This window comes from Argentina silus (genome assembly GCF_951799395.1).
Source record: "Argentina silus genome assembly, chromosome: 20".
Taxonomy (NCBI): Eukaryota; Metazoa; Chordata; class Actinopteri; order Argentiniformes; family Argentinidae; genus Argentina; species Argentina silus.
Genome location: NC_139674.1, coordinates 11315095 through 11341655, shown reverse-complemented (window position 1 = coordinate 11341655; position 26561 = coordinate 11315095). Strand labels below are relative to the sequence as shown.

The 26561-nt window shown below is 43.0% G+C and overlaps 2 protein-coding genes across 2 annotated transcripts; both read right to left on the bottom strand.

Annotated features, from left to right (window-relative positions):
* Nucleotides 1-607: 607 nt before the first annotated feature.
* On the bottom strand, nucleotides 608-18743 carry epyc (epiphycan). The gene is made up of 7 exons (XM_083691952.1): nucleotides 18577-18743; nucleotides 13638-13833; nucleotides 5533-5719; nucleotides 2464-2622; nucleotides 2104-2306; nucleotides 1638-1733; nucleotides 608-1376 (listed from the first exon to the last, which is right to left on the bottom strand). Exons 2-7 carry the CDS (start codon nucleotides 13824-13826, stop codon nucleotides 1206-1208), a joined length of 1005 nt encoding a protein of 334 aa, XP_083548078.1. The 5' UTR covers nucleotides 13827-13833; nucleotides 18577-18743; the 3' UTR covers nucleotides 608-1205.
* Nucleotides 18744-21967: 3224 nt separating this feature from the next.
* kera (keratocan) lies at nucleotides 21968-23262 on the bottom strand (the record flags this gene model as incomplete). The annotated part of the gene is made up of 2 exons (XM_083691984.1): nucleotides 21968-22137; nucleotides 22401-23262. The coding sequence occupies 2 exons, from the start codon at nucleotides 23260-23262 to the stop codon at nucleotides 21968-21970; spliced, it is 1032 nt and encodes a 343-aa protein (XP_083548110.1).
* Between the last annotated feature and the right edge of the window lie 3299 nt (nucleotides 23263-26561).

Here is a 26561-nt window from a genome sequence, read left to right as displayed (position 1 = left end):
TAGTCTACTCAAACCTCCTAAAAACGTTGTTGCCATTTTCATGATCTGCCCATTTCAACTTTGTATTCATCTCACCCATCAGTTCTCAATGAAAACGTTAAGCCACTCCTGTGTTGGAGAGGTCATCAAAACAACTTTATTCAATTGTGGTATTTCCATACAAAGCACACAATAGCAAGCTATTATTATTAATATTATTATTATTATTAACCCCTTCCACACCCAACAACCTCCCTCCCGAAAGTCATACAATAGTCTTTTATGTATAGGCTATTGTGCATGGTTAAAACAACACTTTGAAATATACCAAATATTGCAGTTCATGTAAAAAAAAAAAAAAGTTATTTCAGAATATATATATTTTTTATATTACAGTACAGACTTTACAACAAATGCTTGTGTTTAAATGCTTCTTTTATTGCATTAAATACTCAATTTACCTTTCAATAAGCTCCAGCTTCAATTAGTTTATGCTAGTAAAATTAACATTTTCCAAAGTGTTAGATTTATGTCATTCATATTCATATTATTTTTTTCTTTACAAAACAAACATATTTAAACAATATTACTGGTTGTCATTACCAGTCAGAAAGAGACACAAAATAAAACAAACAGGATGGTCTATCGCTTGATCAATAAAATTGATTAATCAGAATTGTATTGATTTGCGTTTGTTTTTATCAAGTTGCAGAGCGGTTTGGCCTCTGACAAATAAAGTTCTCTGGTGTCTGTGAATGTGTGTTTGTGTGTGTGTGTGTGTGTGTGTGTGTGTATGTGTGTGTGTGTGTGTATGTGTGTGTATAGAAGAGAGGTAAAATCTCTCAATATGTGTTAATGTATGGAATCAATAGGCTTAAATTAGTTTCCTTTGCAATGGAAAGGTAGTTGATTGTGTGTGTGTCTATGTGCAGATTGTCATTGAGCAAGATAGAGAGACCAATTTTAGAATCAGTCTCATACATGGGAGTGTATGTGTGTGTGTGGTATGTACATATGTGTGATAGACAAGATGTGAAAGATGAGACGTGTAAGTATGTATGCTCGTGGTGTGTGTTACTGTGTGCATGTATCTGTATGGGCATGTCTGTTTGTCGGATTGTTTTTGTGTAATATGTGAGTGTGTATGAGTTTGTTTTAATGGGAGTCTATGTGCAAAAGTGTCTATCTGTGTTTTTGTGTGTGTATGTGTATGTGTGTTTGTGCGGTTAGATGAGATCACCGATGGGTACGCGGGGCAGACAGATGTAGGCCTGTGGTGTCCTGCTGAGGTTGATGGGGTTGCCGTCCAGACGGATGTCCTCCAGTGCGTTCCTGATGTAGTTGAAGTCTTTCAGGTTGCAGAACGTGTCCCCGTGCATCATCTGAATGTTGTTGCGCTAGAAAACAAGACACAGGGATTCAATTAGACAACATCCTGAAACACACAATACACTCACTTGTTGTTGCTGAGCATTATCAAGTGTTCACTTTTTATATCCAATCCTCTCATATCTACATAAGTCTCAAGATGGTCAAGGGCCAGTGGTTGATTTGGGATTTAGTTTTCCTCTAGTCACCACCAGAGGTCAGTATTGAGGTAAGAAAGCAGATCCTCTGCTGACGACTAGAGGGCAGAGAAGAGGCAGGAGTGCAGGTACCTGTAGGTGCAGAGAGCGCAGGCTGTCTGGAAGGGGCACAGGGATGTGGTCGATGTGGTTGTCTGTCAGGTAGAGGTACAGTAGACCAGCCATGTCCTGAACAGAAATGAAACACAACATTTCACATTTGAGTCATTTAGCTGACACACTTATTCAAAGCAACATTAAGGTGCATCTAATAAGTTAAACAATTACATATAGTATAGTTTTAAAGAGATAGTTCACTCAACCACACAACCCTTAGCTATAGGCCTATACACATTGGCAAAATAAGCTTATTCTCACAGGCATTCGGAAGTGTGCCCCTTAAAGACCAATACTTTTTTAGTTTTTACTTCTGGACTATTCATGGGACCCCTCTTGGGCTCAAGAGCGCCTCCAAAGGCACATTCTTCCATAGGTTAACTTTTACATTGCTTCAGCATACCAGTGCCATGGGCATTTTATCTCTGTCAGGTCTACACACCTTGAAAGCCTCTTTGTGGATACCCGTGGCGCCAATATCGTTGTGGCTGGCGTCGATGAGGGTCATAGAGGCCGGCATAGCGGGCAGCTGTGCCACTCCATTCTCTCGGATAACCAGCTCCTCCAGCGCCGGCAGGCCGGAGAACGCGTTATCATCGATAGACGAGATCTCGTTGGCAGTCAAGTCGATCCTCTTCAGCTTGTCTGTTAGAGAAAGAAAGCAAGTCATTTTCAATGTTGATGTTGGCATTTTCACCATGCATGGTTTTGCACTTTTCTTCCTGCTATAACGAGAAGACACACAAAAATCGAATGGTTAAACTGATCAGATAAGATCCTTTTCCCATTTCTGCTAACATACTCATGTGTGCGAAGTCAGACTTGTTGATCTTGGTGATTCTGTTGTAGCGGGCGTAGAAGTGAGTGGTCTCTTTGGGGAGAGGGGGCACGCTCTGTAGCTTCATATCGTCACAGTAGACGGACCCACCCAGACAAGTGCACAGCAGGCAAATGGGCACACCTGGGACACATGGATGGGGCCATGGGTAGACAGACAGACAGACAGATAGACAGGATGAAATGCAGACTAAGGAAGTACAGTAAAATGGAGGTATAAGATGGAGAACCGTAAATAGGTCTACAGCGATATACAGTATCAAAATATTTAGGCCACCAACCTTCGGTACAAATCTGGCATGTAGTATTGATGTACACTCGATGTCGATGAAAACATCACTTGATCAACTGTTTTTGTCAATATTCTTGATTCGTCTATATTTTGTGGATTGTGTGGAGTAATGTCTGAGATGTAGTGGATTACCAATATTACAAACACATACGTATTTGATTAATGATGTTTGTGACAGGTTATAACAGACATGAGTTAGATTAAGATGATGAGTTTGCTGTGTAACGGATCATCCATGTTTTAGACAGAAATGTTTTTGTCAGGTTGTGAGAACACATGACACATGAAAAAATGATTACAATATAGAGAGGGCCCTGTTCAGTCAAAAACTATAACCGAGTTTCCATGGTGAGGCGAAATAAAAACATTCTTGCTCTATGATAAAATATGTATGTTTTATTATATAAATGTGAACTGGTATGTTTAAGCCTGAACTTATTTCACTTTTGTCTTTCACTGAAAAAAAAAGAAGCATTTTCCTGACATACATGATAGGAACACATTTTTCCAGCTTCTCAACCCCCGGATACAGATTTTGATTGAATAAGGCCCTCAGTGTTTGCAACACCTGTGGTGCTGGGTACTGACCTTGCGTGTCTACGCCAGTGTCAATGTCAATGTCAATGCCAGAGCTCTCTGACTCTATTGTACCCCCCGACTCCTGAGGGGTTTTTGGAGTAGTCGGGAGCAGCTGCTCCTCTTGTTGTTAGAGACAAGGTGAGGTGTTAAAGAAGACATGTTAGAACAGCATGGACGATGACACAGGCAACGAGTGCCGTTTGCCACAATGATAGGTTACATATAGGTGAGCAATGTTAACTATGTTTATGACACATTTAACTGGTAAGGGGCAAGTTAAATGGAACACTGGGAATGGATTTTGAGTGTTAATCTAATTATGCGTCATCTTGATGAACATACGTGTAGAAATCAGGACCAAATACGAACACGACCCAAGAGCATTCTTTCCAATCAGGGTTTGAATGATTTTTGCTTTTTGGTAGGCTCAATGGATACCATAGAGTTCCTTGTTCCAAGAGTTTCTTTCTTATTCATTTCTATGGTTGGTACTGACCTTCTTCAAGAACGACCCCTGACCCTCCAGAGGCCTCTGACGCCCCTGAGGTGCCTGAGGCCCCGGACTCCCCAGAAGCACCCGATGCCTCCTGGGGGGTAGTGTCGGGAATGAGGGGCAGCTCCTCCTCTTGTTAGAGCCAAGGGGAGGGGTTAGGAGACAGGTTAGTGCTTCTCAGGGGTGGGATGGACAGTCAATCAATCAATCAATCAATCAATCACGCTCACAAGTGAGACAGGCAGTGGGTTAGATTGACAACACAAGAAATGCAATGACAATGGTAGGACAATGAGTGACATTTACAATGATGATAAGTGACAAAGCAATGACAAAGAATTGTAATAATGTTAAGTGACACATTTAACCAATGTGAGGCAGTTAAATGGATATTTAGCATTTAGAAATGATGAAAAATCACATGTAGTCTAAGAGGTTTTATCCATTGCTTCGGTGAACTCTGTAAACTCTACTGTGCAAGGTCTACAAGTCCAATTAAGGCACAACTAACTCTTGCTATGCTATGGTCTACTCCAGTGTTCTTCATCCCTGATCCTGAAATGACCTTTATTAGCTGAATTAGGTGTTTTAGATTTGGGCTGGGACAAAAGCCTGCACCTACTGTGGCTATCTAGGACCAGGAGTGAAGGAACACCGGTCTACTCTTTTGAAGTGTTGGTACTGACCTTCAGATATCAATATTATTCCTGAGTCCCCAGAGCCTCCGGAACCCCCAGAGCCTCCAGAACCCCCAGAACCTCCAGAACCCACAGAGTCTCCAGAACTCCCAGACCCCAGAAGGTCCCCGGAAGCGTCAGACACTCCGGAACCAAGGTCTCCGGAACCCCCAGAACCTCTGGAACCAAGGTCTCCGGAACCCCCGGAACCTCCAGAACCAAGGTCTCCAGACCCCCCGGAACCTCCAGAACCAAGGTCTCCAGACCCCCCGGAACCCCCAGAACCTAGGAGGTCCCCAGAACCTAGGAGGTCTCCAGAACCTAGGAGGTCCCCAGAACCTAGGAGGTCTCCAGAACCTAGGAGGTCCCCAGAACCTAGGAGGTCTCCAGAACCCCCTGAACCCCCAGCACCCCCGGAACCTCCAGAGCCCCCGGAACCCACGGATCCCCCAAAGTCCCCGGAGATATGAAGGATGTCAATGGGCGTCAGGCGCAGCTCCTCCTCTTGTTAGAGACAAGATTAGGTGTTAGGAAAGACAGATTAGATCAGAAGGCACCATGATTCAGGTTTAGGGCCAGAGTCATGTTTACAATTATGATTAGGTTAAGAAATGACAAAATTAGGTTAAGATGACAAGAGACAAGTGGACACATATGGTTGAGCAATACACATTTAACCATTGTCAGCCAGTTAAATGGAACTCATGCGTTTGGAAATGAGGATGATTTGGAAAAGGGGTTGACTTGCGTTTGTTTGGTTGTGTATGGCGTGAATGCGCCAAGTTTGGTTATCATTGTCAGTGCTAGGTACACACTTTCCTGTGTGTAAGGACTCATGAGGTTCCCAGCCAATAGTAACAATAGGTATATGAATCAGGTGTGATATAGAGTGTGCATCAAGTGTGAGTGTGTGTGTGTGTGTGTGTGTGTGTGTGTGTGTGTGTGTGTGTGTGTGTGATGTATGCATGTGTGAGTGCATGTGTGTGTACAGACCTCCCTGTGTGTCAGGGCCCATGAGTACCCCTGACCCCCCTGAGCCTTGGGGGATGAGCTGTGGTCTGAGGGGTTGCTCCTCCTCCTCCTCTTCCTCCTCCTCCTCCTCCTCCTCCTCCTCCTCCTCCAGTGAGGCCCCGGGAGCTGGGTAGTTGTAGTCTGGAGGGGCAGGTGTGCCGATCTCTATCTAAGGGGAAGAAATTGACACAGGGAGTCAATGATATAGTATGATATAGTCTGTGATATAAGGACCACTGATGGAGGTATGTGTTGTAAAATGCCCTTGGGTTGGGTGCTCTGACACAAAAACACTCAATGGGAAAATATTTTAGAGCTTAAACCTCATGCTGGAAGATATTTATCATCCAACATTTACTACAAACCTTACATATGTCACTAAAAATGTTACTAAACCTTAAAAAAGTAGTAAATATGTACCTTAACAACTAATCTATTAGTCAAATGTCATTCTTGACTGTAATTGAGCATTTTGGTCAACAAACATGTATGGCTATCTTTGAAGTGTGAAGGGATGATTTCAAGTTTGATACCAGCTTTCTACTCGGAAAATATAAATAATCTGCTAATCAGTGCTCTATGAATGACAAGGGACAGCTTTTATTCCACAACGTTCAACAGGCAACACATGGGGACAATATTCACTTGGAAGCAAATGGCCATATATCGAGATGACACCTTATGACTTTTCATATTTTATTTGTGATGCTGTCCTACACGTCACAACAACGTGCAAAGCTATTATACAATTTAAATACTCTTTAGTTTCAGACATTTGTATACATTTTTTTTTCTGAAATAGAGCCTCGTACTCTTTATGACATAGAATTAGAACTTGAATTTGGGTCTGTTGACATACAGTAGTAGCATGGAATATCCATCAGACAGAACCTTCTAGAACATCTATTTAACAGTCATTATGATGTCACAAATCAACATAATATCACCTTTCTCTCAAATTAAAAAGCCTGAGTTGTCACAGCAACTATCAGTAACATACTGTCTGCAACAGTCTACACACCAACCTTTACCCTCAGTATCATCTATATCTTTTGATGATAAAACTTCATAGAACTTTGGATAACTTTGAAAAGAAAAATGAATAGGAATAATATGTTCCAAGACAACTTTACTCATTGGACTGATCATTCTGGTAAGTACTGATTTGAAGAAAAAGGATGTGACAGGTCCTGCCCTGGAGGATCCCACAACCCTCAAAGAGATAGAGCCCATGTTGAGGCAGAGCGGCCATCTAGGCTGTGGCGCTGTCTTACATTCATGCCAAACATGGAAAACCGAGATCAACGGCCAAGAGTTTCTGTCCAAGAACTCCTCTGGACCCCTAGGTGGGAGCACGGCATGACCTCATCTGCCTTCTCGAGGCTGCATCCCAAGGCCTTGCATGACACCGATGGCCCCAGCATTCCAAGGGTGTCCAGGAAAAGAAAACGACGCCCTGACAGCTGCCCGTCAGAGGGAACGTCTCAGAAGAGGCAAAGAAGCTCTGGGGAAAATGGCTGACAGCGACAATGACTACTTCTTTCATGTTTGTCATGGCGTTTGCATTTCAATTCAAGGCTGAATAGATTAAATCTATTTTAATGCATGATAGTATTCTTTATATTGTATTGACCTGAGATTGGATGTGAATATAAATGAATAGGCTACTCATTATATAATTGGAATCACTGTTCGTGATGAGTAGCCCAGCCCTTCCCATCAAGCTGTGCTTGCTAGTGTCTCAAATCAATTATACCTGACCCAATTGAGGTTGACTAGGATCAATTGTAAGCAGAGAGTACAGTATGCTATTTGTCTGTACTTCTGCTCTCTGTGGAGAGCAATTATTACAGTGCTTGTTCATAAAGCATTTGGAATAGTCTACTACAAGGTGCATCTAGTGGAAAACCTCTCTGAAACCCAAATTCACATTCTATTCAGGTGCAACAGGTAACTAAATGACCTCTTGACCTCCTCACATATGAGGTTCTCAAACCCCTTACATGCTGTCGTTAGACTTACAGTAACAACACAAGTGTGTGTGTGTGTGTGTGTGTGTGTGTGTGTGTGTGTGTGTGTGTGTGTGTGTGTGTGTGTGTGTGTGTGTGTAATGTTTTGAGTTAGATGAGCGGACCCAGGTGCGGTGCATATGAAGGGAGGCAGACGAGTAGGCAGAGGTAACAAACATAAAGATCTTTACTGAAGTAGAACAGGCAAAACAGAATACAACACGGACTCACTCGAGAGCACACAGTCTCCGAAAACCAGTACTCGTCAATACGACAGCTCACGTTTCTCAAGTCCTCAACACGCGGTGAAGAACCAGCGGGGAGTGAAAGGAAGTGAGGGAACATAAAGGCCCAGTGCTAATTAGACACAGGTGCAGGTGATTAGACACAGGTGCAGGTGATTAGACACAGGTGCAGGTGATTAGTCACAGGTGCAGGTGATTAGACACAGGTGCAGGTGATTAGACCATGGGTGAGGCGGCACAGTAGGTGGCCGGAGGGAGACACCTAGGGACCGCACTGGGAAGTGCACCCATCCGTGTGTGTGTGTGTGTGTGTGTGTGTGTGTGTGTGTGTGTGTCAGACGGCCAAAACAAACATCATCAGTGCATTTGGAAATTTTGGAAACACTTTGCAGGAGAAGGCTTTGGCCCTAGAAGGGACTTCACCTTGTAAAATTGTAGAATTGTAAAAAGCATGCATTCACTACCATAACTTTAGATTTGCTCAGCCACTTCAGGTGCATCCTTTTACATCACCTCAAGCACACATATAACACCTATCTTACCAATAAAGAAGTTCACAAAAAACCTTCAATGACAACTCAACTTAATTTTAAGCGTGTGCTTGAGTGACTTGTTGGGGGCTTTAACTGCCAGCTATTCAGCAAACTTCCAGAGCACTGATTTGCAGTTTTATAGTTAGCCACACAGGGGCGCTAAAACCCCACACTGCATCACAGGTAATACCTGACACTCTCTCACTCCCATAAAGGCTGATTCTATCTTCCAAAAGGGAATGGTCCTTGTGGAACCAAGACACACATGGTAGCTGCAAAATCCATATTTCACTCCTCTGCTCTCAAACAATGTCCAGCTGTCTATAAGCCAGGGGGCACTCCAACTCTGACTGATTTCTAATCTGAGGTAGGCTAGTCCAAGATGTAACCACATACCTCAATTAAATGGCCTTGTGGCTTTTGTTTATATTAAACTTCCTAAAATTAGATACTGCAAAAGTACAGCATGTACTAGCAAAGAAGACATTTGTTAAATGTAGCATGAACAGATATGACATTTAAATGCAGTCTTGAGAGTTTGGCAGTGGCAGAGTTTGGGAGACAACAAGGTAGGCCTTTGAGTAGTCTTACACAGAGTGAGCTTGCTGCTGCTCCCCCTTCCTCGTCCCCCCAAAAAGCAAACATGCACACTCTGGGGAAACGAGAGGCGAAAGCTAGGCGACCAAAAAAATTCAGAGAAACAACGTGGGAATACAGAATGTGCACAGAGAGAGAGAGAGAGAGAGAGAGAGAGAGAGAGAGAGAGAGAGAGAGAGAGAGAGAGAGAGAGAGAGAGGATCGTTCTAAGCATTGATGTCTTCTGTGCTGCACTGCTTGCTCACCAATGCACTCTTGAGCGGTTCATTTGGCTGAAGCTTCACACTTGAGGAAAGACATCGGCTGCACAAGCACTTTTTGTCAGTCATCACTTTGAGTGATATTACGATCCATGACTTTTTTTACAAGCTGTGACATTCTTAAAATTGGCATAAAACCAACCATTTGTCTGTTGGAAAATCTCTGTCTAATAGGATGATGTGTATGTTAGCCCACTATCATTATATTTAAATCCATAAGTATTTGGGTTCAGTGGCAGAACTATGGGAGTGTGCATATGAGTGTGTATATCTGCCTTTGCCTATGCACTGTATGCTTCTTTTTGAACACACCGTCCACTTACTTCACCATTTCAATCACCACTACTTCAGAGGGAATGGTAAAGACATCTCCTAGCAAATATTGCAACCAGGTGGGAATACATATTTTCAGTGTTAGTGATAGTTTACTCACTTGTTTATAATTATTATCCTTGCTTACAATGTGTTGTTGTTTCAAATTCTTCAAATTCTAGGTCCCTTAACAATTACCCCCTCTCCATGCAATTCTCCATCCATCACCTAAAAGCAGCTTGCGTGACCAAAGCTGGCAGAATCATTCAAAGACTAACCCACCCTGCAAATGCCAAGGTCATGGGTCATCTAAGGAATCAGAGGTTAGGCGAATATTCATGTTGCCGTTCGTTTTCATACTGACAGCAGAGAGGCTTTTTGAGAAATCACTGTCATAATGGCTGGGTCATACCATTTATCAACCTTTGGGGATTTTGTGTTTGATAAAAATCTGGTATGGTAGGGACAGCCATCACTTTCGGAGGATCATGGCAATTAGTATGTTGCAGGTATTGGTTTGAAAATGGATTTGACTACATAACTTGCACATCTACAGTGACACAGCCGTTTTATTCTGAAGCTGTACACAGTAGCTGAAGAAAACATTTAAAACGTTCTCCTCTATCTTGTCAAAGCAATTTGACACGCTATTCTAAACCATGTCTGCACCTGCTTGAAGGAATTCCCAGTGTCTTTCAATGCAGCAGACCAGAAAAGATGTGCTTCAATAAAAGATAACATAAGCCTTTTAAGTTGCTTAAAAGAGAAGAGCCCGAAGGAAGATGAAACACAAACCAACAGAGAGCTGGGGGAAGTTGAGACTCAGCATTCCATAGTTCTACATCTCATGGCTCAGATTCTCCCTAGACACACCGCTTGTCCCCCACTACCCGTCCCTAGACCCCCCTAATCTGAAATTTGCCCTCTCATCCTTAAATACTGTTTCAGGGAGAAGCCATGACACTGCAACTGCTTTTCTCCAGCACACTCTACTGCAGAGAAGGTCTGAAGGGAACCGCTGGAGCTTTCTCCATAATGTCAGGCTTCTCACCCCCCTGTGTCATTGTAGAGCTTTTCTACACTTTTGCTAAGTCTGTGTTTTTTACATGCAGTGTTTAATTTGCACCAATATGAATTTAAAGCCTCAATCCTTAATTACGTTTTCAGCAAAATGGTGACCAGCCGGCTGTATGCACTATGTGGTGGTGTTGTATGTTACTTATGTAAGAATAATCTAATTTGGATATGTGAATTCTTGACATTGAATCACTGACAAGATACAAGAGGCTTTGCCATTATACGCACACAGATTTGACTGATGTAACTGTGAAGTTTTATATTATATTTTTTTATATTATCATTTATATTTCAACTCTGTTTTGTGCATAAATCTCTAATGTCATAATAGTGAGTACATTGGATTGTGGGATTGCATTCAGACCTAGGTTCAAAAAGTATTTGAAATCGGTTCAAATACTCAGCTGTGCTTGATTGAGTTTGCCTGGCACAATGGAACCAATTGAATAGTCTTAATAGTGCAAACTCCTCCGATCTGGCACTTAAGGCAAGCTCGATCAAACGTATTTCAAATACTTTTGGACCTATGTCTGATTGCATTAAGGAGTTTGTCTGATTGCACATCACACCAGGCTTAGATTAAAAGATTTGGCTTGAAGGGAGCAAGTCTAAGATCTGAAGCATTTCACTACAGTATATCAATTACGGCTGTACGTGACAAATACAATTTGATTTGATTTATTTCAATTTGATCTTGTTGATTTGCTTTGTGCAAGACCTGACATCGTTTTGGCTTAATTTCTTTGTTTCAAAGGAAAATAAACGAGAACATTGGCTCTGCTAAAAAAAGACTGCTTTAGTGTTTGCAGTCCAAACCTGCATTGCATTCTGGTCACATCACATCCAACTTGGGCTGAGTTGAAGGGCACTTCTGGCATACAGTAGGCGCTCCCAGCCCTTTACTCTCCTCTTTCCTCCCTCCCTCTCTTGCTCTCCCTCAATTTTTCACTCTCATTTAATAGGTTCAGATTATTCAATGTCATACATAAACTTTAGCCCATGACAAAACCACTTGGCCTGGACTTGCATAGCAGAACCAAAGCGGTTTGGGATGCCTACCTGTATGTCACTACTTTAAAGGGGCAACCTTAGATTCAAACAATAACAAAATGGTCTCCCCGCCACTTTTTTTGGTAAACCGCTGAAGAACGGGGCTGGAGAAATGTTAGCACTCTCAAATTCATAGATGGAGCTATGGATGCCATGACTGACCATCCATGAGATGAAAATAATAGTTTTCACCATGTTTTGAAGCTATACAGTGTCCTTACAATTGCATTGTTAACAAACAATGGAGTAAACCAGATTATATTTTGGGTTCTGATGGGGTAAGACAGTTTACTAAGCTCATAAGTTATATTCTTCAAGAATAAATGGCTATATATAATTTATTTAAAAATTAAAAAAATTTAAGTACCAATACCAGAGTGCCCCTTTAAGGCCTAATGTGGGTTATATTTGACCTTTCTAGCAAAGGCTATCCCAAATGACATAGCTACCAGTATACACAGGTATAGCTACAGGAGGAACAACTTCACTCATTTGGTTTGATCCTCAAACATATTTCTACATTTTTTATAACAATGACATCATAGCATATCTGAAGTACTCTATTAGACAATTCCTGCCCTCTACCTACCCTCTACACTCTCTTTCCCAAACTGCTCTTTGGGAACAATAACGATTTATCAAATGTAAATCAGCAGCTCAAATGGTGCAGTTCTTGCTCATCACAAAGACGTAAATGTTCATGAGCCAGCCACAAGAGTTGAATTAAATGTAAATGTCCATATAACACAGCTGATAAATAACTGATATCGCTGACGGTAAGGCATACATATCTTATGGTTACACGGGTATACTTGATCCAGGTATTAATGGGTTTCAGGCTGTGGATGAAAATGAACTGACTACTACTTGGGCATAAAAATGAAATATGTTGGCCATAAGACCAACTGTGGCTGGAGAGCAGTCTGGCCTTCATCCAATAAAACTATAAACTTGACATACCCTGACCAAAAGAAGCACAGCCATCACTCATGGGCAAATACACATTTGAATGAATTCATCTATAGATGAATGTATTCACAGTCTCATCAACAACAAAGACTAGGGTTGCATATCCCTCATATTAGCAGGGCAGGTAATGGAAGAATAACCATCAAAATGATATTGCATCCTTTGTGTCAATTGAAATGTAATTACAGTCAGAAATAGGCCGACTTGTGCAAATCAGAGGTAAGTAATATCTCTATGACCAAATGGAAAGGCAGCAACACTTCACAGTCATTCAACGTTTATTCACAATGCATCTGAGAGAAGCAGAGACAGTATACATTTGTGTTAAACATCGCAAAACATACAGTATTAAACAAGAAGCATCAAAGCTATATGCAGCTCATACAACTAGCTAGGCCATCTTTAAATCCTCCACATGATGCCATAAGTTTGGCAGGTCGGAATAATGGCAAAGAGAGAATATGATGCAGTTGGCCAAAATAATCCCTCATCAAGCAACACAACATCCTCCACAAGATGAGGAACAATTCCAATGCTTCCAGTATTCCAATGCTTTTTTAACAACCACCACAGCATCCATTAAAACAGAGCAATACATCCAGCCAATGATAACCCTAACAGGCGCAGAAATGCCTTGAAGTCAAGGTAAGTGTCAAGCAATTAGGAGTGGAGAATAAATATGAACCAAAACAAAAGTGGTACAAATTAAAGGCTTTATACTGTATGATGGGAAAGACTGTAAAAAATCTGCAAAGGACACTGAGAAACTAAAATTGGGGCCTAGTTAAAATGCTCAAAGAATACCTGCCCTCATCTTCCCTTCCTTTCTTGGAGTAATCACTGTTCTGACTTCAAATGGTTGATGTAAGCTATGTAATAGAATCTTTGGCATTCAAATATCCACCACTTCAAGGAAGGGAGGAGAAAATGATTTGATGAGTATTTGAATTAAATGAGTATTTGAATTAGGCCTGGGTTGAAATCTCAGTGTTAATTACCCCTTCTTGTCCTGTGACTCCACCAGTATCCTCTTACCTGAGGTTCATCAATCAGTCCATCTTCATAATCATAGATATCCTGGTTCTCCAAATTCAAGTGTTCTAGATCCACATCATAGTTGGCGCTGTCGTACGTGTCCAGTTCCACCTGCCGGGTATACCTGGGACTGGCCACCACCGCTTTGAGGACGAAGAGTCCCAATACGAGTCGCGTCAACATTCTCATAGTCCACCTTGACATAGTTGGAGAAATGAATGTCAGTGAAGCGACAACATTGTACGGTCCATACAAAGACAGAAGTACTGTTTATATATATGTCTGAATGTTATATACATGTCAAGACATAAATATGAATAATGCAGCACCAACATCTTCCATAATCCACCTCAATACACAGAGGGAGAAATACTTTTCAGTTCTTAATAGTGGAAAAGAGAAAATGTCTTTAAGGAGCCATTATCACCATAAACTTTTACTGAGACTGACAAACACAACATTCTGTATGGAAAAAGGCACAAAAAGTGACTAAAACATTCATTTGCCATAAATCTACATGCGGTTGATTTGGACCTTCATCCAAAGTGACTAATGCACGTTGCAAACCATCATCACCAAAGTTTAAGGGAATGACTTGTTGAGCTATGTGGCCTGCATGCAAATACTAAATAGTTTCACTAATTGCAATGCAAACTGGTAACAGCCAGCACTAAAGCACATATTTATCTTGGATCTAGTTCATATTTCATACACTAAAAGTCAGAAAAGGAAAATGCATTGCTTAATAATCAATTATCAGATGCATGCCATCTTGAATATTCCATATATCCATATTTCTAGTAGGCTGGGATATTGCAAAGTGTGTGTACTAGGGGCCGGTTTCAGCAGAGCACATATTTCTGAGGTCAGGGAATTCAATATTAATTATGGAGGTGCAGACAGCCCAATGAGCTGAAATATGAGCCCCCAAAATTCCCTAGAAACCCACTTGCTGCAGCTAGAAGCTCACCGTTCAAGGGAGCAGCCATCTTGGCTCAAATTAATGGCCACCTGTGGTGTGTCAGAAGTAAAAGGTTAGAGTTGATCTGATAATGATACATGAGAATTTCTTACAATCCTCTCAGACATATGGCAAATGTCTCCCCAATTTCTCAATCTTGCATTTTTTTGGTTTCTTATTGCTGAAACCTGAATCTTTTTAATTCTCCCCTAAACGGTGTTGCAACAATTTGATAGATAATCATATTTTGAAGGTTATCACAAGATTGTGTGATATCTCCACTATTCCCTCTCCCACCTGGAAAACAAAGACTCCTACATCAGGACGCTCTTTGTAGACTACAGCTCTGCTTTTAATACAGTCATCCCCCACAGACTCATCCACAAAATGTCCACACTTGGCCTGCACCCCACCCTCTGTGACTGGCTCCTAGACTTTTTGACTGGCAGGCCCCAGTCTGTCAGGATTGGCAATAGGACTTCAGCCAGCATTATTACAAATGTTGGCACCCCACAGGGATGCGTCCTCAGCCCCATTCTCTACACCCTGTTCACCCACGACTGTGTCGCCTCCCACAAGGACAACATCATCCTAAAGTTTGCAGACGACACCGCAGTGATAGGATGCATCACTGGCGGGGACGAAGCAGCTTACAGGAGGGAGGTGGCCAGTCTGGTAACATGGTGCGAGGACAACAACCTCACCCTCAATACGGACAAGACGAAGGAGATGATAGTGGACATGAGGAAGAAGAGGGGACCTCATCGGCCACTGTACATCCGGGAACTTGAAGTAGAGAGGGTGAGCAGTTTCAAATACCTGGGCGTCCACATCAGCGAGGACCTCACCTGGACACTTAACACCACTCAGCTGGTTAAGAAGGCCCAACAGCGGCTGTACTTTCTGAGGAGGCTGAGGAAGTTTGGCATGTCGCCCAAGATCCTCAGCAACTTCTACAGCTGCATTGTTGAGAGCATCCTAACTAGCTGTATCACTGTGTGGTATGGCAGCACTACTGCTATGGACCGCAGACGCCTGCAGAGAGTGGTGAAGACTGCTGAGAAAATCACCAGGACTCCACTGCCCTCTCTGCAGAGCATCTACCACCGCAGAGTCCACAGGAGAGCCGCCTCCATCCTCAAGGACCCCACCCACCCCCAGCTCGGACTGTTCACACTTCTACCCTCAGGCCGGAGGTACAGAAGTGTTAAATGCAGGACCACCCGACTGAAGAACTCCTTCTTTCCCACTGCCATCAGACTCCTAAACAACCCATAGGAGATTAATATAACCGTACTACCTCAATAACTGAACTTTCCAGTTTGCATAATTGCACTGCTACATTTGCACTGTTTTATTATTATTATTGCTGCTATTTTATTTTATGCCTTAAATTCTGCTGTCTTGTACATTTGTTTAGTATATATTGTATATTCTTTAGTATTGTATATTTTACATTGGTTGGCATTCTGCGGACAGCAAAGCAAGAATTTCGTTGTACAGTGAAACATGTTTTCTGCTGTGCATATGATAATAAACACTTTGAATCTCTTGAATCTTGAATTGATGCTTAGGACTACAGTTTGGGCTGGTTTTCAACTAGCATCCGTAAAATTGTTTATAATGTGTGCTTTTTCGCTTGCTGTGAGGAGAATTCTAAGACTTTCTCTCTCTCTCTCCCTCCCTCTACCTATATGCTCAGACACTAGCCATACTTGTGGGAAACAGGTTTGGAACAAACTGCCACTCTGAGATCCAAAGATCATTTCAGACAGACTGTTGGCTGGAAGACTGATCGAGTAAAAGAGAAGGCCAAAGTTCTCTTTCTCATCTCCAGTGGACAGGTCTGATAGTCATCAGGTGTCTGCTTTAAAAAGACCAGACTCCTCTGACAGGCTCTGGGTAGAGGTTGCCCTTAAGGCAAATATCTACGATCAGCACCCCCACCCTAACCTTAAGCAACAGCAGGGAATACAAAACTGACACTGGATTTGTGCTTATGGGCAACTTCATCCTACACACTCCCTGGAGAAAGACATGGCCTAACTCGGGCTGAGAGAGAGAGAGAGAGAGATAGAGAGAGAGAGAGAGAGAGCGAGAGAGAGAAAGAGAGAGAAAGAGAGAGAGAGAGCGAGAGAGAGAGAAAGAGAGAGAGAGAGAAAGAGAGAGAGCGAGAGAGAGAGAGAGAGCGAGAGAGAGAGAGAGAGAGAGAGAGAGAGAGAGAGAGAGAGAGAGAGAGAGTCCTCTAGGTCGGCAGGGAAACGGAGAGCAAGGGAAGAGAAAAAGAAGAGCAAGTGAGAGTAGTAGGAGACGTGGACGATACGCTGGCCCTCAGGGTTAGATGGAGAGAGCAAGGAAAGGAGAGAGGGAGTGAGAGAGGGAGAGTGAAAGAGAGAGAGAGAGTGTGAGAGAAAGCTTAGCTGACTCTCCCCCTCGGCCTTCACAGAGGTCCTTTATGAGCCCCCCGTCCCGGGCTGTCTCAGCACTCACGCTCGAAATTCCACCGAGGTTTGTGGACAGGATGGCAGTGAGTTACGACTGCAAGGAAAACCTTCATTCAGCGCTGAGTGCGCACACACACACACACACACACACACACACACACACACACACACACACACACACACACACACACACACCACTCTCACAGAGGAGTGCACACACACACACACCTAACACACCTATCTTTCAGAAGAAGATTCAGCTACTGCTTTCACTATTTTTAGGATGAGAACAGATATAATAAGAAAATATTTTTTTAGTCATAAATCTGCTCTTCGTTGATATGGGGTAGACTGTCATCTAAGTCCGTCTAATCATTATCTATGGGGTCATTATAAATATAGCTCACTGTTTATTCTTTATTGATATGTCCAGAAAAGTCAGGTGATTGGTGTGCATCTCCGCTAGAACGGAATCCTGTCAGTTTTCATAATGTCATGAAACCGTGAAAACCAGCATGGCAACACTGAAAGAGGGACTATATACTAAAGACAGAGGTGTGCTTTTATACACGCCATCACAGCGTACAGTGTGTGGAAACTGTGTGTGTGTGTGTGTGTGTGTAACCTACAGACTGCCTCTATGTTTTGCTTGGCTCTGCGTTGGGCATTCCTGATATTCAGTGATTTTACCGTTTTTTTCTTCTTTAAATGCAGGACACAAAGTTTATGTATTTTTTGACTGACTTCCAGTACAGATTTAGAAGTGAGACTAATTTCTAGAACACTGAGGAAGCAAACTGCAATAAAAACAAATCTACAGCACAATGTCATCAATATATAGTAAAGCCAAATTGATATAAAGGTAAAACTTGTCCCAGGGTTCTGAATTAAGGCACAACATGAATTGACAATTATGAAATATACTTTGCAACTATCACTTAGAAACCAAGGTGCCAATCAATGACTATATACATCTATCTAGATATACTGTACATACTGTAAATCAGTGGTGCCAATATCCCTGTGACTACAGGAGCTTTGGCACACATCAGAATAAGGATGCATCTTGCCCAAAAAATCCAGTCAACGACAACTTCAACTACATCTCTGAAAGAGCTCAAGTCAATCCTCCCTGTTGGGCTGATTATGAGCTTTGTTACCAAATGCAAAAATAAAATAAAAATGGAAAAAGGTCCAAATCAGCAACATGCCAGCAGAGTTGTCATTATTCCAGAAAGCCACCTGTTCATCCACACCTGAACGACTATAATCACCAAAGCCAACACCATTTCAAACAAAACCCTGGGTCATCATAGCTCCAAAAGTCCAATTGCAACAATACTAAAAAAAAGTAAGCAAATAAAATCTATACCACAGTTAACTTTACTTTAAACCCAATCAGTTAGCCACCTTGCCTATGCACAAACTCCTGAGAGCAGCGTTTTTTTGGAAGGGTTAATTTTGCCTATTTTGCAAATCCTCTACATTGAAAACCCTATAGACACAGCTTGAAGATAGCACTCAGAACGCTTACCTGTGTCTCCTGCTTTCCCGAATGGTCCCTACAGCCGTGATGGAGATGCTGAGGGCTAGGGGACCTGGCCAATGGTGAGAGGTCGCGCAGGGTGCCTGGGAGAAGGAGGGAGGGTGTGTGTGTGTGTGTGTGTGTGTGTGTGTATGTTTGTGTATGTGTGTGAATGTGTGTGTAGGTGTGTGTGTGTAATGTGTGTGTAATGTGTGTATGTATGGTCTGGTAGACCCGCTTGCCCTACCGTGTGTGTGTGAAGGTAGGCACTGAGACCGATCGGAGGGGAGCGGATTGCTTTTGGTCACTCAGGCTGCCCCCACCCCACACCATGTACCACTTTCACACACCCACACACACACACTCATACACTCACAAACACAAGTCTCTCTAACACTACACACATGACACACACACAGACACCAGACACAGAGAGAGGGAGAGAGGGAGAGGCCCCCCCAATGGCAAAATACCCTTTTATCCCCAACAAGAGTATCCTTTATTTTTCTAGAAGAGTGCGTGGTATAATCAGACTGAAATATTTGTCTTCCTTTTCCTGAGGTGAAACTCTGGCATGTGCTTCTTTCATGTATGGGGGGAATCGATGGGGCCCCAGCACACAATGGGCCCTCTGTGAAGAGCCCCTGTTAGCACGATGCTGAGAGGAAGTCCCTGCCTGGAGAAAGGCCTCAGCTCTCTTCTCTATTCACTGCCAAGCAGCTCTGCGTTAGCTGGTCTACAGAAGGTTAGCGCTTTATCGTCAGTTTTATCGTCATTTTTTTGTTATTTCCTATTCTGAAGTGTTTCGGTTGGTGTGGGGATATCTGATCCTGAATCGGTGGTGTGGAACCTCCACCTAGAGGCATACGGCCCTACGCAGGCAGAGTTTGCCATTATGCACAGATCTGGGATCAGCGTACTCTATCTCAAACCCTACTCTTGTACACTGGAGAGTGAATGCAAAACTGAGCTAGGACCAGCCTTTTTATGAGGCACTTCCACTTACGCCAATGGAAACAGTAGTTGGGTGTGCAGGCCAGGGCAGAAACAAGGTAGGGGACACAGACAGGAAGTTCCTGAGTAGCGTTCACATGTCAGCTTTATCCATGTTTGCGGTTTTCTGGCCTCAATTTTCACTTGACCCCCCACCCTCTCTCTCTCTCTCTCTCTCTCTCTCTCTCTCTCTCTCTCTCTCTTTTGGTAATTCTATAGCTTTTGCTGAGTGAGAGAAAGAGCACTGTGCTGGAATTTTGGAACGTTCTGCACCTGCTACCTTTATAGTGCCTACAACTCTTGAAGTGGTGGAATGAATATGGCAGTTGTGATGTCACCAATTACCCCTGCGTGATTCTCAAAAGGTATTGATTCAAAATGGGAACAGTGATAACTCCCTCATTACCATCAGTCTGAAGACTGACTCTTGCACTGAGAAAATGAAGACTGACATTTAAATGGAGATGTGTAGGCCTATGCATCCTTTGAGATTTCCCTCAGTGATATTAACACATTGTCCACATAGCAAGTTATCAACATGAATCTCACTGTAGGATTCGTCCTCGGGACTTGAAATTATCTGGCCAAAACTGTGCAATAAAATAAGAATAAACCCGAGAGAGTGATGGAGAGATTAAGTGGAGAGGAGATTAAATAGAGAGCATAAAACTGAGGGAGCAATGAAGCGAGAGAAAAGGAGATGGAGATCCAGAGGGAATGGAGAGAGAGTAAGACAAAGCGCAACAGAGCGAGAGAGATCGATCATGACTGACTGGAGGAATGCTTGCCTCTGGTACTTAAGAATAATCCCTGACAGACAGAGAGAGCTAATCACTCCATTTAGCTACAGAATAAAATGTACAGTATCTACAGTTACTGCTGAGCTTTCAGGAGGAATTGGCATAAGACGGTTAAGTATTGGGATACGCGGCAAGCGAAGAGTGTAGAAGGTAAAATACTAATTGTGCTGGTGGCGTCCATCTGCTTTTCATTCTGTTGTAGCTTTGGCTGCCAAATATGTTTAGAGCACTGCAAAACATTGTCGCATTTTTGAATGCCCCACTGACGTGCCATCATGGTAAATCAGTCACCAGATAGGGAGGAAAATATTCCATTTGTCACAGTGAAGCATTGAATTCAATTACAAGATTTGCATCAATATCTAATTTCCAGTGTACTGGCTTGAAACTTGCACTTAGAACTGCTGACTCAGTGTTTAAATGACAGCCCTCTGGCACATGCGGGAGTGCATGACTAACAGCATTCTGGGGGATTTCAGATCTCCAACTCTTCAGCAGTAAATCATAGAAACTGCTGCAAATATGAACAACCACGCAAGATGTGCGTATAAAAATCCCCTGACAATAATCATTATGCTGCACTTCATTACATACAGTACTTTTATATTTAAGAGAAAGATGAGCACTGCAACGCCTTAAAGTCAATGTACACACTTTATATCAGAAAATGTTTTATTGATATTCATGGCCTTTACAAGACATTCACTATGTTCCATATTCTGGACAACATACAAGAACTTCACACATGTGTTGGTATTTCCAAAATATATTGGCTAACAGTACTACAGACCCATGATGTACAAAATTGAATTTCACGGTCCAGATAAAAGAGAACATTAATTAATTGAATACAACTATTTATTTGAAATAGCAATTTTAAATAAAAAATAAATTATGGTATGTGGAAGAACTTATCACTGTATGTTTCTGGAAAAGCATAGGTTTCTAAAGAAAGTGGAGCAGACTTAAATCCCCACAAAACTTATAATACAAACTCAAAGTAGAGCAGTAGAAAAAGTATTGTTTTGGCTAAACATTCAAAAGCATTTTCTCTTGGTCAAAGAAAGGGAGTGAGGACCAAGGGTCGTCAGTACATACAACATGCCTTAAATATATACTGTTTAAACAATATTCTACTTTTCCTGTCCCAGTCACATTGTCAGAGTAATGAATGTGTCCCCTCATAATTTTGTGACACAATTTCAAGCAGGTTTTCTACCATGTCCAGATGATCAGATCAATGTACCAATGTGTTTTAAGAAGTGCACTCATACATACTGTGCTGTTGCATGGAGACTATAAGGGCTATTTTAAGGCATAGTGGTCAAAAGACAGTACTGCAGTCCCATCAAAATCTATCTACGGTGTGTCAGATGAATTTCACCCAACAAGGATAGAGTCAATTCCATTTAAATTCTGCCAATTCAAGAGAGGAATTGCAATTCTATTCTGTTATTTTCTAATTCATTAGTTGCATTTTCAACAGCAAATGCCATCCTCGACCTGTGAACCCACAGATCTAAAGTCCTTGATTAGATTAGCATCTTCATCGCCGTTAGTTAGTTGTCATCTGATCTGGGAGACTACCGGTATAGTTTTATAACACTTTATATGACGATAGACCTAAGGAGACGGAAGCACAGAATAACGTCCCTGGGGATTGGTGGCTTGATTTCGTTGCCGTCGAGGCGGAGGTAGCGCAGTTGAGGAACACTCTCGTTGAGCTGGTCATCCAAAGTTTCGGATGGCACAGGGCAGATTTCAGAGCCATTCACACCTGTGATTGTAGAGACATAATTTTAGTCAAATATTCTTCCACATTTTACTTTAGAATGTTCTGTTCTGAGATGGCTAGAGCTTATGACAAGAACCGATGAACTCATTGGTCCCGAATCTTTTCTAGAAGACACGGGAGGGCGCAGAGTGTATCTACTTGGTTTTTGTGTTGAATAAATCAAACCAATGTACAGAATACTTATAGCCACCAGATTGTTATTCAATATATGAATCAATGAAAGTAGAAGAGTCTCATAGACTTACTCTTGATCATGTTGTGGTCCAAATGCAGATGTTCCAGGCCTTGGGAAATGAGGGGCACCTCGGTCAGCTGGTTGTGGGACAGCTGCAGGTCCAGAATACTGGAGATGTTAAACACGTTCTTGGGCACCCCAGCATTGTCCAGCTTGTTGCGGTTGAGTCTGAGGAAGGCCATCTTGGGCAGGTCCTTGAAGTACCCGGCTGGGATCTTGTCGATGTTGTTGCTATCCAGGTAGAGCTGGGTGGTGGTGGGTGGCAGACCAAGGGGCATATTGGACAGCTGGTTCTTGGCCAGGTTGATCTGGACCAGGTTGTTCAGGCCCTTCAGGCTAACCTCGGTCACTGCGTCATCCTGAAGCTTGTTCCCCTGTAGCTCCAGGAGGCGAAGCCTGGCCAGGCCTGAGAACACCCCGGCAGGGATCTTGGAGATGCGGTTACGGCAGAGACGCAGCTGCTCCAGGCTGGAGGGGAGGTTTGAGGGGACAGAGCTCAGGAGGTTGTCATCCATGTAGAGGTGGGCAAGGTGAGGCATGTTCTTGAGGGCACCCTCCTCCACACCCTCACTGGTGATCTTGTTGCGGCTGAGGTTGAGCCAGCGGAGCTTCGTGGCATTGCGCAGGGCGTCCTCCGACAGCACGTCGATGAGATTGTTCTGCAGGTAGAGGTACCAAGTGTGTGGGGGGATGTTGGGGATGTGCTTAAGGCCCTTTCCTTCGCAGTAGACAGCGTTAGGGAAGCTGGGTGGGCAGCGACACTCACGCGGGCAGGCCTGTAGCTGGACAAGGAAGTCCTCATAGGGCATATCCTGGGCCAGAGCCGGGCCAACCAGCAGGAGGGTAAAGAGAAGGGCCAGTAGAGTCTTCATCTTGATGCTTAGCCTAGGATAAAGCACAAATACAAACAAACAAAGCAGATGAGACTGATGGTCATGGAACACACACTAGAGAGGATGACATTTGAATGGAATAACCTAGAGCACACCTGCTTGCTCGGACACACACACACACACACACACACACACACACACACACACACACACACACACACATGCATGCATAAAGATGACTTCACTCCAGGGGATGGTTCATTAATCTAGTCCCTCATTCGATACAATTAAGCAGGCCATTCAGATGTCTATGAATGTAGGGATGCCCTCAGATGGTAACAACGAGCCCTAATGAACCATAGCTGAGTTGATGCGAAGGTCATTAGCATCGGAGTTCACATGAAGATAACACACGTTGCCAAGAACCAGGAACATGCCCTAGGCATCCCAGCGGTCCTCTTGTTCTAAGAGCTTCAGTCTCTTAAAGACAGAATACAGTGCAAGGTCAACTTTAAGAGCATTGCTCCTGACTGGATGCTAATCTCTATGATTAAGACTAGCGGAGGCTGATAGCGTCAGACACTGTCAAACACGCATGGATGCCACGCACGGCTATTCTGAGAGTGAACACAGAGCATGTCCACCTGACAATAGTGAGTTAAACAGCACCTGAACACACACATACACAAACATGTTTGAGCACAGATACACACGCACACAATGAAAGAGAGAGATGGATAGTACTACATGGATGTGGTACACAGAGAGAGAGAGTGGCAGAGACCACTAGAAAGAAGAACTAGACAGGAAGACAGAAAAGAAAGGGAACTAGACAGGAAGACAGAGAGACACAAAGATAAAAAAGGCGAGAAAGCCTTCTCTCCCCATCCTACCCTCATGTATTTGATTCCTCTCAGCTGTCATCTGGTGCTGGTTTAAAGTCTTGGTGTACGCTCCACGTGTTTGTCTGGAACTAATTTTCATTGGGCCTGGCTCTTCCATGTCTGGGCCCACTTCAAAGGGGCCCTCACACCTTGTAATGGGTTATGGGGCCTCTGGCACTTTATATCTCTATAAAGGTCACCAACTCCTCACTTTGCAGCAGGTGCCAGGTGTGGCACACAAGGTCAACACACTGCATGTTGGGAAGATGCTGCGGTCCTGCCATACACCTGACTAAGTGCACAGCTAGTAGTTAGATGTCTTAGTGTGACCAAGATCGGGAAAAATGTTGACCTTGCATATACTATAGCTATAGCAGGCATTAAGCTATTACCACAAAAAGACACTACCTGGACACTCTTATGAACCAATCAAAGCCTCAACTGCATTCACTGCAAAACTAAATACTTTTGAAACTGAGTACAGAAAATTATCCACAGAAGCACTTTTGGCAGCATAAAAATGAAGGTGCGAGTCAACAAGCAACTGATAGTCCAGCCCTGTAGACTATGCAGCTGTCCACTCCCAACACTGACTCATGGCTCCTTGAACAGACCATAAGTTTGCATGCAGAGTCCCATCCATCCCTACTGTACTTCCCTGACACTGGCAACCCAATGCAATTTCCCACAAAAAACACACCTACCTTTGTCTCTGATTTGCCTGTCTTTGCGTCCTGTCTCTGCCTTGCTCAGGAGGCCCGGTGACAATTTCAGTCTTAAATGATGAACCACACTGCTCACCTATTTGTACCATCTGGCCCTTCATCCATGAATGGCCACACGAGACCTCTCAGCCAATCACGGTCTTGAGATCAGAGGTCATAATCCCATGGTGGCAGAATCTCCCTTAATCCTGCCACACTGTGGCAGGCAAGGGTTTCGGACATGGCCCATTAAGAATCAGGCTACACCCCCCATACCTCCACGATTGGCACTGTCATCCTGTTTGTGTCCCTCAGACAAACATCCCACCGAAAACTCTAATGCCCTTAGCACTAATCAGGCTTTGTTGTCTAAGCGAGATAAAGTTGAATCAGACTGATCTAGAGAGACAAATCTCATATTCTTCCTCTCTTTCTATTTGAATTGGCATGGTAGCAATTCATGTGTTATGAATCATGGTTTGGCCCTAATTCCATGACAATCAGAAGTATGGCCATAGTCATCTTTTATTGGCATGGTATTGTTAAAATGGTTTTGCCGCTGGACTTCTTTTGGGCCAACTCACGAAGTGTGGCTTTAAAGGAGAAAGTACTATTTCTTACAGTTTTTTTTCTTACATCTCTCTTCATCTTCAATGAACAGTTTGGTAATGTTGGAAACATTCAGTGCCCATACATTTTGCATTAAAAGCTCGTACTAATGAGTCTGACAGTTGGCCTGGTCTAAATGTACCCTGTTTATGTCTCCTGAAGACAAACCAGGAATGTCTTGATCCAATCAAACACAGTCAGATACCTCTGACCTTAAAGGACATCACACACCTGATTCTTCAGCACACAATGGTCTGTTCAAACATGAGATTTAAGGCAGGGTAGGATTAGGGTCAAATAAGGGGATTTAAGTAATAGGGTTGGCAAACTATTATCAAAGAAGCAAGTAGGCATTGGTTGACAATCTCGTTTTGTGATTAGCTTGTTCTCATTTCCTTTGACGCCGGCAAAGGCCCATCAATGCCTCTGGATAATCTCATGTGATTGGCTTGCCCAAGGTTGGAGGCAGCCTTGATCCAAGATGATCCGCAAATGGACACACTTTAGGGATCACCTTGTGTCTGGGAAAGTGCGACTGCACAGAGCAGTCAGTCTCCAAGACATTGGAAACACCAATTGGAGAGGCATAAACATGGCAATAATCCCTGAAGAGAATCCAACCACCTGTAAAACATGGCATGAATCCCAAACACATTTAAAGTGATCTCATGCCAAATCGCAAGGTAATTGGCTCACAAGCAGGTCTGCGTGTCAATCATTGTGCTCACCTCAGAAGTTGACCTGTGGAATGTTACCTGTCTTACTGTACCATGAAACCCAAACACATTTAGAGACTTCGGTATTGGGAGAATGTACGTTAATTACGATGCCCACTTCAGAAAAAGGTTGGCCAACACATGCGCTCTAACTAGATTTAATATGCTTACATAAAAGTCTTACATAAAAGGGTACTGACAACCCTACATATTATCTAGATATTCAAAACCTAGACATCACTTATGTTTATGACATCACATCAAGTTGCGGCTAATATTTATGGGTCTCTGGATGAAAGAAACACATCGAATATCAAATCAGTTATGAGCATTTGCCGCAACCCAAGGTTTTTTGTATAATTTCAGCCACTAGTTCTTAAATTAGCGCTCACGCCAAAAGAGGGTCCCTGAAATTAACGGAAATA

What these genes read in the sequence shown, in the direction of transcription:
- epyc (XM_083691952.1), bottom strand. Translation starts at nt 13,826, where the DNA reads ATGAGAATGTTGACGCGACTCGTATTGGGACTCTTCGTCCTCAAAGCG. An exon ending in GGGCCCTGACACACAGGGAG is followed by an intron (nt 2,623 to 5,532) that starts GTCTGTACACAC and finishes CATGTGTCCCAG; the next exon opens with GTGTGCCCATTTGCCTGCTG. An exon ending in TGCGCTCTCTGCACCTACAG is followed by an intron (nt 1,377 to 1,637) that starts GTACCTGCACTC and finishes CTTGTTTTCTAG; the next exon opens with CGCAACAACATTCAGATGAT.